The sequence below is a fragment of the Mycteria americana genome, chromosome 1, assembly GCF_035582795.1.
Source record: "Mycteria americana isolate JAX WOST 10 ecotype Jacksonville Zoo and Gardens chromosome 1, USCA_MyAme_1.0, whole genome shotgun sequence".
NCBI lineage: Eukaryota > Metazoa > Chordata > Aves > Ciconiiformes > Ciconiidae > Mycteria > Mycteria americana.
This window is the reverse complement of record NC_134365.1, coordinates 38,623,232-38,634,596: the sequence shown is the minus strand read 5'-3', so window position 1 is coordinate 38,634,596 and position 11,365 is coordinate 38,623,232. Positions and strand designations below refer to the sequence as shown.

At 42.4% G+C, this 11,365-nt stretch overlaps 1 protein-coding gene across 1 annotated transcript in view; it reads right to left on the bottom strand.

Annotated features, from left to right (window-relative positions):
* Positions 1-6,523: 6,523 nt before the first annotated feature.
* MSRB3 (methionine sulfoxide reductase B3) overlaps positions 6,524-11,365 on the bottom strand; it is an 85,061-nt gene continuing 80,219 nt past the window's right edge. Inside the window, 1 exon segment of the mRNA XM_075495104.1 lies at positions 6,524-6,810. Coding sequence (XP_075351219.1) covers positions 6,646-6,810 — 165 coding nt within the window. The 3' untranslated portion in view covers positions 6,524-6,645.

Below are 11,365 nucleotides of genomic sequence, written 5' to 3'. Positions count from 1 at the left end.
AAGTCAGTGGTGTTAGACATATACCAGAATGAAGGTAAGAATTAGGACCTATTTTTACAGGGTTTCACAAGCCTGTGTTATTTTAATTGTCCTGAGTTAAATGTGATCTTATAGTGCCATGGTGGAAATCCATGTAATTTAAGGTGAACAGGAGGGGCAAACAGCAAGGGGCAAAATGCCAATTCCTCTTTCCCCTTCCCCACCCTCCACCTATCCTTTCATCTCCTGACTGCTCTCTGGATAGAAACCGACCGCTCTTACAGCGAGGAATTCAATCTCCTCACCAGTTGCAGCATCACCGAGGCTCTCAGGGGTAGTGCCACAGTGATTTCTGTGAACCGGTACCAGCACCAACTAATTTCACCAAAAACAGTGAACAGCTACAAAATCACCATGGATACTGGCTGTTACAGACCCAGGCCAAATGTGAAGTGGTGTTCGGAGGTGAAAGGACCTCTACGCCATTACAGACCTTCTAAGTTTCCCAGTCCCAGGGGTGTACTTTCATGGGAAGAAAAACCTGTTTCAGATCACACCAGATATTTTCTGCACTGCCCAGCAGTTATACCTGAGGATGTTCTCCAGATGTTCGTGTTTGTATGAAACATACAATAATAAAGTTGTAAACTGGAGGAGACAATACCCAGACTGCAAGAAGAAGAGCTTTAGGGCAGCCTGGAAAAACATGAAAATTAACCAGCCCACACACAAAATCAACTTGTCCACTTTAATAGGATGGTAAAGACATATTTCATTTCTTTTTACAAAGAACTGCTACTTTTCCCAGCGAGTGGGCACACACGATTTGTCACAGTTCTTATAGTGACAGTAGGCTATTGCTTGTATTTTGGGGAACAGACATTCCTTCCACCTGGGCAGACAAGAAGTGAGAAGTACAGGGTCTGAGACAGGGTGAAGCCACAGTTCAGACAGTTTTTAGGCTACAGTGAAAAGAAAAATATAATATACCATTGTCTGGAATGCCAGCTATTGAAAAACAAAAAGAGAAGAAAATCCTTGCAGCAACTGAAAAGGGAGGGGATGGAAACAGACCTGTTGCATTAGGGCAGTAAAATTTCCTGGCTAAAAGAAGTCAGACCGCAGGTATCATCTGTACTGAAACTATAAAGAGCACCAAATGAGAATGCCCTGGCTAAGACATCTGCAGAGTGAAAGGTCTTCAGTGTTTGCAAGCTGTCTAACAAGAGGTGAATAAAACAGGGGGTTCAAACTGGAAGCCTCTTCTCTTTTCTTTTCTGGAACCACTTCTCTTTTTCTGCTGGCCTATGTTGGCAAAGCGAAAGGTCTGAGAAGGCTGGCTCCAAGTCCTAGGAGGTCTCTGGGGAAGGTTTCCGAGTGTACTATTCCTGCTTAATTTGGGCTGCTCAAGCGGGTCCTGATCCCAAAAACATGTGGACATAACAGACCTTTTTGCTTAGTGCATTTAATATTACACCGGTGGCCTGTATAAGGATTTCAGAACATCACATGCCTACACTGCTCGGAGTTTGGCTATTTCAGTGATTTCGCTGATTGGGGCGCGTTTGGAAGTACTATCTCACTTTTTTTTAAAAAAAGTGACTGTAAAAATAATACAGTTGCTGACTGCTGTCATGGCTTTGATCTGAAAAGCGTAGTCAGGTCCTGTGGTGTATCGCTTCTCTTAATAACAAAGCAGGGGCAAGCCAGACTGGAATGCAGCTCTTCAAATACGCAGGATTAAACATTTTTGCAGGTTTATTGTGGGACCTGTAGGTGGCCTCATTTTAATAGTCAATAAACCAAGAACTATTAGTTCAGTTTGCCAATGAGCTACGCAACCTTTTGTCTCATTCTACTGAATTTGGAAGCTGATGAATTTGCTTCTAGTGCCACTGAATACTCTGCCATTTGTTCTGTAAACAAGTGGGTACAGAGCACACTGATTTTAATTCTGAAAGTGCGAACACCTGTTTTGTTTTCATCCTTAAATTCCTTCCAGGATGGGAAGAGAGAAGGCATGATTTTGAAACTCTGAGTTAGGACCAGTAAAGTAGCCTGTATCATGTATTTCACATCCCCTCCCAGACCACGGGTGAAGGAGCAGAGGACTGCTGGCCATGCACTGACATTAACCACAGACATTTTGTAACATACTGAACAACAAGAAAAATTAATATACATCACATATTCTGTTAGAGAAGGCCTAACCTCATGGCTTACCAAATTCAGTTGAGTAAATGGACTGCAAAACAAAGCTAAGTGAATTAAGACTGAGACCTTTCAGTACAATCAATAGAGTACCAACATCCACACTTGGCATCATGTTTGTGACAATGTGTTCTTCAGTGTCATCCCAACAGAAACGCTGCCTTATGACGTCATCTTATTTAACTGAGCCATTTTTGGGGCACGGAAGAAGCGCAAATACAATGGAGCTTAGCTAGTGCCACAGAAAGCTCCACTTTTGTCAGCTGTTGAAAGGGCAATAAGGTCTCATGCCTCATGCTAGTACATTGGGCAGGTCCTATCCCATGGGTCATTATTTCACTATCTTGTGTTGGGCCACTGGAGGCAGGCGGTGTGCTTCACTTTTATCTTGCCTTTTATCCTAAGAGATGACAGAGCCTTCAGACACCACTTACCTGTGAGTACAAATAAGAGGCCAACGCATTACTTCACAACAAGCTCCCTCTCCTTTCTTGGAGCGATGCCTTTGCTGCACAAATCCAGATGTCAGCCTACCCCGTCCATATGGGGAATACATGCTATAGCCACTGTGGTAAGGCGCCAGTTTTAAGCAGTTCACATACACACACTGTATTTTTTTTAGTGTATAAGAGCTGATATAGCTTGTGAAAAAGGCTTATGGTTAAGTTGCCTTTAATATATGGAAGCCACATAGCTACAATGATAAGAGAATCACAAAGCGTTTCGTTAACTGGCCTCGTGTCACTGATCCTGCCGCCACTGCTTCTCCCACCCTGCAACCAGGGCACCCCGGGGAAGAGCAGGAGCAGCAGGGAGAGCATCTCTTACTAGAAATGTCCCTGGTTTTGAGGTGATGGGGTGTACACGTCCTAGGCACACCTTCATGCTATGCACTGCAAAACACAGCCTGCCTTGAGCTGGACTGGAGCACAGAGCCGTCCCTCATGTCTGCTGTCAGGCCAGCAGCAGCAAGAGGACCGCGCACCTCCGAAGATCTGCCATAGCACAGCACCTCTGGGTGCTGACGGACTGGCCGGGTTATGCTGGGAGTGCAGGACAAAGCCACCACGAGGCATCCAGCTGCATCTCATTTTAGTGGGTACCAGTTAGTCCCTCATTTCAGAAATACCAAACTATTAAATTTCTGAGAGGGAAATACAGTGGATGGGTGGCAGGCAGAGGGCTACAAGGGATTAATTTTTGGACTAAGAGGGATTATACTAAACTTGTAAAACAAGTCTTCAGTGTGTCATCTGTCCTAGGACACTCTGCCATGTTTGAGCACAATTAGCAAGCGAATTAATTTTGATGTAACTCTCTGGTTCCCACGAACACAAACATGGAAGCTGGTTTTAAAACAGCCTGCAAATTCTTCCCCTCCCTTGCACCTATCTTTTAAAACCCACTGCTTATCTACCGAGCGGCATTAACCTGCTGCCCGCAGGGCATTCCAAACCTGCATCCTTGGAGATGAAACCTTGACAGAAACCAACTTTCCAGCCAAATTCCTCCACTACAGACTGAGCCTGGGCACCGCAGGGCTCCTACGACACGCCTGCGACCCACCACATCCCACACCGCATCTTTTGGAAGCGGCCAAAACTTCTGCTAAGTAAAAGTTGAGCCTTTCTCTAAACATTTCCCCTCTCTATCAGGCCTGGGTGCTTGTGACATTCTCTCAAAAGCAGGTAAGTGCAAGGACACCTGGTACTCTACAGTGCTGCACCCCTGCCAGAAACCTGCTGGAGATAAAGTGCTGGATATATAATATTCACAGTAAGTTCTGCAGTTCCCTAAGACACGCTGCAGCTAGGGGCACAAAAACCTGACATAAAACCAGATAAATAAGGAAGGAGAAGAGAATTATTTATAAAGAAATTTATTTTATATTTGTGTACAACAAATATATGAAAACAACTTTAATTTGAAAAATGTATATTCGATTTCTTAAAAGTATTGAACCCTCTTAAGGAAAGGTTTTAGTTATTAAAAAGGTACCGAAGGCTAAAATTATACTTGGATAATATATGTGTGTGTACATATATATATATAAAAAACATGTGCAATTTTATATATATATAGTATATATAAATAACATGTGTGACTTACATGATATTTTAAGGTATGCTATTTAAACATCTGAGTAACAATAGAGATAATATAAAATATAGCTGGCTATTTCTACAGTTTGCATTGTTTTTATAAGCATCTAGACAGTGCAAAATTTAAACATACAGAAATATTCTCCTATTATTCTATACATTGTGCTCAGCTCCCAGGTTTCCTCTGTCATGACCATAACCAGACTGAACCAAATTTGAAGGGTTCAATACTAGCCCATACTAGCATCTTCTAAGAGCAATAAAAGGAAATCTGTCTTACCTTGCACTGCGCTGTGGTATAGTTTGCGCACAAGAGAGAACAATGCATTTCCTATGTTAAATGGTCTAACTCCCAGAGATCACATACACCTCACCATATTGACTCATTTCATTGCACTCCATATCCTGCAAAAATAAATCTCCTGTAGGACAGCATACATTACTGTGTACTGAAGTTTAAGTAATATATTTCTTTAACATAAGGCAGGAATATACTGAAATTTGATAACACTTAAATCCAACAGCAATCTGGAATTAAACCACATTTATGTACCACATTTTTATAGATGCTGCCTTTTTTATGTCAGAAAATGTGGTAGAGAAAACCTACTTTTCTTTAAATAAAAGCAAGGGATAAAAGCCATCCTTCTAGAAGAAATTGCTAAAAACCAATGGGACCGGGATAAACTCAAGCACCTTGAAACACCAAAGGTCAGTCTGCACAACCTTTCCTGCAGCCGATGAGCACTTCCTTGCCTGACGTCTGGGGGAATACTCATGTGAGTAGGTGCTCACTACAGCAGAGCCCGAGTGTTTTAGCTCTAAATATTTATCATCCTTATTTGCATCTATTCGATGTTAAGGTATTGTATGCTTTTTTCATGTCTTATGTTGCTAAAAAAAGGCAATTCTGACCATTCCATATGCTTTTACAGTAGCTATATTTTAACTGAAGGATGTTTGTACTTTAGATAATATGTTTATTATCACTGACATAAAAACCTCAATCCTGCTTCCACAAAAATCAATCGTTGGTTTGCTCCTACTAGAAATAAAATTGGATCCAAATATGTTAGTCACAAAGTTTGCTAATAAAAGTAAATACTATATTCATTAAGTCTCTCAATGCTTAAAGGCAAAGTGGTGTTAGCAAATACTGTATAGTACAGCTTAAAGAACAATATTATGCACAATTCTAGACAAACTGCTATTCAACAAAATCTAAAAGCAGCTGTGAAAAACATCTCATGGGACAGCAAATTTTGCTACATGAAAATTTCTGGAGCTCTGACAGGCTTCTTTCAAATTCATTTCTTAAGCAAACCCCCTCACTCATGCCCTACACTGCAATTGCACAAATTAAAGGCCTTGTAGCCAGTATGCATCCAGACCAGCTAATCTTTAAAATTGGATACCTCAGAAGGGTTTCCCTCTTTCTGCCGCATTCATTCCTAAACTCCCTTTTAGCAGAAACTGTCGTCTTTCCGAATCCTTGTAGCAACCAACAAGATAAAGAGCCTAGTGTCATCCCTCATCTACTTCACTTCTCAAGTTTATCTCTGCACTTGTCCATATAATTACCCCCTGCAGATTTCAACTTTAATTCAGATTTGAGTTACAGTTGCTGAACAGGCCTCACAAAAAGACAAAGCCTCATTAGTAGCCCGCAAAAGTGAGCCTTACTAGTTAAATCCTTGATTTAAATACCAAACAAAGGGGAAAAATAGATGCTGAGACAATGTTTACATCCTTTCAACCACACCCTTGAAATTTTGGCATAAATTAGCCAAAGGATGGGTTTTACATCTCATCCATCTCTCTCAGTCAGGAAGGAACAGCCATAACTACAAGTTTTTGCAGGGTGCGGCTGATGCTGGGAGATGGCTGAATACGTATGACCAAAAGCTGCATGCCTCGCAAGTCAGAACAAAGCAGAGATGTGCTAGGAATTCAGGATTGTCTTGTGCCCAGAAGTTTCCTATAGACTGGAGATAAACACAAGTCCCATCTCCCACACAAAAAGGAACAGTGTTCAAACCTAGAGTAACACAGCACTAAGAAACTAATAACTAATGATGCCAAAGCTTCACGATTTAAGGATTCCCCAAAGCAATCTCAAATAAAAGAAAGGAAAAGAAAACCTGTGGAGTCAGTCAACACATTTTTCAATCCAATTATATAGTAAATGCACTGGCAGGCAAGGCCTCAGTTCCAAAAAGGTGAAGAAGAAGGATGGTGCAAAACGCTTTCATACATTTAAACATTCTTAGGATATAAGAAAGCAGGCAACTTAGAAAACATTCCTTGTAAGCTGTGTGGAATCAGCGCAATTTTCTGCAGGCTTTGCTTCGTCCTACAGCTCAGTTTTGCCTGTTTGGGCAGGACTGGCGTTACCGCTGCCTTCTCCGGCGTTGTTCTTGTCTGCTGGCTTGAAAGATAACGAAGCAGAGTTTGTGCAGTACCGTTTGCCAGTTGGGCGAGGTCCATCGTCAAAAATATGCCCCAGGTGAGCACCACACTGAAACAAAACACAACGGAGTATCACTGTGTCTCTGTGCAGCTTGATGGCATCACCGTGATGTTAAGCAATGACTAGCAGCCGCTTCCAAGGAAGCACATTGGTGCCTACATCGTCCTTTCAAGTGGGATTTACAACCTGCATTTATCTGCAAGAGTAATCCAGGAAGATGATCTTCTGAGATACCACGGGCGCCTAAGACTTCAAGCCCGAACTTCCTGGGTGTTTCCCGTCATGCCACTGCGTGTGTTTGGCTGGGCCACTATTTCTGAGGAGCCGCCTGTCTCTGTAATGATCTCATGGCAGGAGCTCAGTTAAAGACACGGTGGTGAGGGCAGCACTGCCCACGTTTCACTTACTGCTGTAAGGGCAGCTGTGTAAGAATGGGCAGCCTGAGCTCTGGGCTCTCCTCAGCCTGCAGCGATCTGCTACGCCCCTCGGTAAGAAAACACTAAACCCCTTGGTGATCCTGGGCAAGCACCTAAAGCAGTGAAGATACTCTTTGGAGTATGCCCTCATACTCTTTTTTTTTTTCTTTCTACAGCCTGGCATTCTTCTGAGCATCAGGGTCCTTTTGGGTGCACATCTGCTCCTTGCCCCTGGAGGGATGGAGCTCATCCACTACTCATCTCATACTACTTTCTTTAGTATATAGAAGATAGGGACAGGTGACTGAAAAAGACCTGTAGTGAAGATATGTAAAATATTTCTGAATGAATAATCTTTAGCTAGGAGTAATTATAAATAGGAATGATGCTGAATTTGCTTTTTGTAAGACCATATGAAACTACATATGGTCTGTTGACACTTTTGTTCTGTATGAATCAGCCTCAGATACTCGCAGTGGTATTCAGGGTGAACACTTATGCTCCTGTCTGTAAGAAAGGTAACAGTCCCTTGCTTTACAGAAGAGTACAATATTTTGTAGAAGCTGATCCAGTTGATCCTTATTCAAAAATTAGGATTACTATCACTGCACATGATGGCTGACAACTTATCTGGATAATAAGAACTTCTTGTAATTAGTCACTTAAATTCACAATTCACACAAGTTCATTTTTACAGCCTGCCATGAGAAATAAAAAAATAAAACCTTGCACTGGAGAAATATTTATCTTGAACAGGAAAGTCATGCTGCTTTACCAAAGAGCCTTGGCCTTTCAAGTCAATAGCTGATCTCAGCGAGAGCTGGAATGATGTAACTGAGATCACAGAGCTGCTTGTAGGCTCGCAGTCAGACAGCAAAAATTAAAGACTGCAAATTATTCTTAACATTTAATTAATTCATAGTATCCCAAATACATAGAGGCAATACTGATTATTCTGAACTGTGAATGAGTTAGTGATGGCAAATCTCTGCCCTGCAGTTAACGTGTTGCTAATGTTCTCCTGCTGTTATGGCCTTTAATTCACCAAAGCAGTAGGAAGGGTGTCTGCAGAAGCAGGTGAAACTGGCTTCAGGTTAAACTCTCTCAACAGACTGCAAGGCTGGGGGAGTCTCTCACGCCAGCTAGGAGGGACAGAAACTTATCATTTAATGACAGCTGAAACAATAACCCTCACTGACTCTGGGAGCAGGGCAGGTAGGCATGTGAAGCCTTAGTGCTCACGTCCGTCGGTCGCACCCGCACAGCCATATCCCAGGGCAGGCTCCCCGCTCCTGGAGAAGTGTCGCTGAAACAGCCACGGCAGTCTGGCAAGGACCCCAATAACAAACGAGGGAGATTCTAGCCCGTGGTATCAGCAGGACGAGCTCCCAGAGGCAATGGGAAAAAGCATGGATGACTTTGGGTTAAGCAGCAGCTGCTCGGCTTTGTAAGGAAGGAAGACAAAACATGGCAAATATGGAAAAGGCAAAGGAAAGTTGCATAGGAACTAGAGAAGACAAAGCTTCAACTCTCGTTCCTGAAAGATTGCTGTCTTGCCACCCCTTCCTCCATTCTCCACTGCTTATTTTATTTCATATTCCTTTAGACTGAAGGCCTTTTTTAGGCAGTTTGGGCAGAAAACCTGAGCTGTTTCTCAGAGTGGGGTCTCCCACAATGAGGCATTTCACCTGATTATAAAGCTTTTCCATACCTAGGGGGAAAAAAAAAATCTAAAAAAACTTAACTGTCCCAGAGAGAGTATTTTTCTAAATGCTCAGCATCCTAATTAAATCATCGCATCTCAACTAAGAATGCTTCAAAACCTCCTGGCTAGAAGTGTTAAACAGATCTTTTCCAGATTAACATTTAACCAAAGATAAATCATTCCCTCTCCACTGGACAGAAACAGAACAAGAGAAACCATAGAGAGAAACGGTATGCAGGAGTAATATACTCACATACAGACTACAAAGACAATCTATCAAAAAGGTTTTCCTCACGAAACCTGAGAAGCTGTGTGATAGTCCAAGGTAGTCTCATTACACCTTCTTGTGATGGCAGAATCACACCAGGATTGGATTACTGCAAAATTTGTTACCTTTTGAGTCTACCCCTCACCAAAAATTCATGTGGCAATTCTCTCTGTAGAGGACTCTATAACTCATCTGCCCTGAAAAGAAACGTAATTCAATCCTTTGTATCACAGTATAAGAAACCTGGCCCTCAGCTGAGTGTACAAAGGATGAATTGATTTTACTGTCCTCCCCACACATAATAGGTGCTGACCATTTTTCTAGGATGTATATACATGTCTGCAAAGCCTCCCCAAAAGAAACAATCATCTGTTGCGGCCTTGCACATAAATATATTGGGCAGAATGCACTGGGACAGTGAAACAGTTAGAGTAAAGCATTTGAAGTATGTGTTTGGGAGCAGGAAAGGGGGGTCACTGCTAACTGTCAGTATGCTTGGATCTCCCAAGCCTCCTGGTTCTAATATGCTGCTGAGAGGCACGGAAAGCAGCTTGCAGTCAGCTGCTGTAGCTGAGTCCAGGCTATCAATGTGCAAACAGTACTTCTGTGACTACAGACTTTTATTGATTTGTACAGGTACAAATAATAGCTAGGGAGACCTCAGGGGAAGGGACTCTCAAGCAGGAAAGAGAAAAAAAAGAGACGCAACCAGTTTTACAGTATTCCTCAAATGCATTTGTAATTAACTTCTACCTGTCACTAACCATTGACCTTTTAAAGACATCCAGGGTGATGTGTTTCCAAAAAACTGTAAAAGTTATTTCTAGGATAATCCCATGGATGTCTTTGATTAATATTACAGCAATTTTTCCCCAGTGTTTGCTTTCTATAATGGAGAACGCTAAAAGAGAGGGGTTTTTATTCTCTCAGACAGGTGGAAGGACTTTTAAAGAAAAATCAACTACTTTTTCATCTGCAAAAGATTAATAAGGTTTTGGGTGTGGGAGAGGGTATTTCCCTCCAGTTCTACCAAGGCCTGCCATATCAATCCCACTGCTTTCCAGGCTGCAGTAAAACTGCGTTTTTTTGCAGCTGCATGTGTGATTCACATTCCTAGGGCTCCGAGGAGGGGAGGAAACAGTTTTGTTATGGATACACAATGCGGCGGTATTAACTGTGCTGAGTGGTGGCTGCAAAGATGCTTGCCACTCCTCAAGCTATTTTCCTGCATGACTTGATCATCAGTGGGGTTATTGCCCCAGGAAGTTGGAGTAGCTAGTAGGAAGTCACCATTGGATTATATAGCCTTGGTCGTATTTTCTTCTTAATGCTTTAAATTCAGTTTTTGGTTTTGCTTTAATTTTATGGTGTCTGCACGTGACTGCTGCTAATACTGCTGTTCTCAGGTCTGCTAACGCTATTTTGTTTGGCAACAAGTAAACGACATTCCCAGATTCCTTGGCCTGACCACAGGCTGCCTTGGGCTTCTCTCAGGTGAAACCAGGAGCTCTGGCCATCTCTTGAAGGGTGTCAGCAGATACAGGCTCAGCAGGTTGGCAGTATGCTGATTTTAGCACTATTCAGGCCCACTAAGCAGAGCTGAAGAGAGTGGGCTGCATTTTTTATTATGCCAGTAATCACTGGTGAAGCACGAGATTCCCAGTCTGCAGTCCCATTGCTACCTCGTTAGGGAATTTAGGGAAATGGAAGTTCCCAAAAAGTGTTAAACGGATCTTCTAAAGCATATCATCAATGTAAAAACTACAGAAGTATGTACTACACATGACATACTAGCAGACATGCTGATTTGGCCATTAACATGTTGGGCCAAACCCTCTACCCAGACTTAAGTTAGTGGATTCTCCGTAAAGGCAACCTTGCCTCTTTTTGGGAAGCTTCTTATCTATTCTGAGCATTTATACTTGAGGACTGACTGACTAGTAAGGATGCATATTGTCAGGGATGAAATCAGTTATCCCTCCACCAATACCATGTGAAAAGGGAACAGCAAATTCTCACAGCCCAAACAAAGCTGCTGCTTCTCTCAGGAGTCTGAGCACGTGGAGCTAGAGGACTGCAAGCTGCTGGGTACGTCTGCCAAACACCAGTGCAGCAGCTTCTTCCTTTGCTAGGTAATGACTATGCCATTCTCTTCATAGAGAGGAGGGCAGCACAAAGCATGAGAGAAAGTAGAACAAGACAGATAACGGAAAA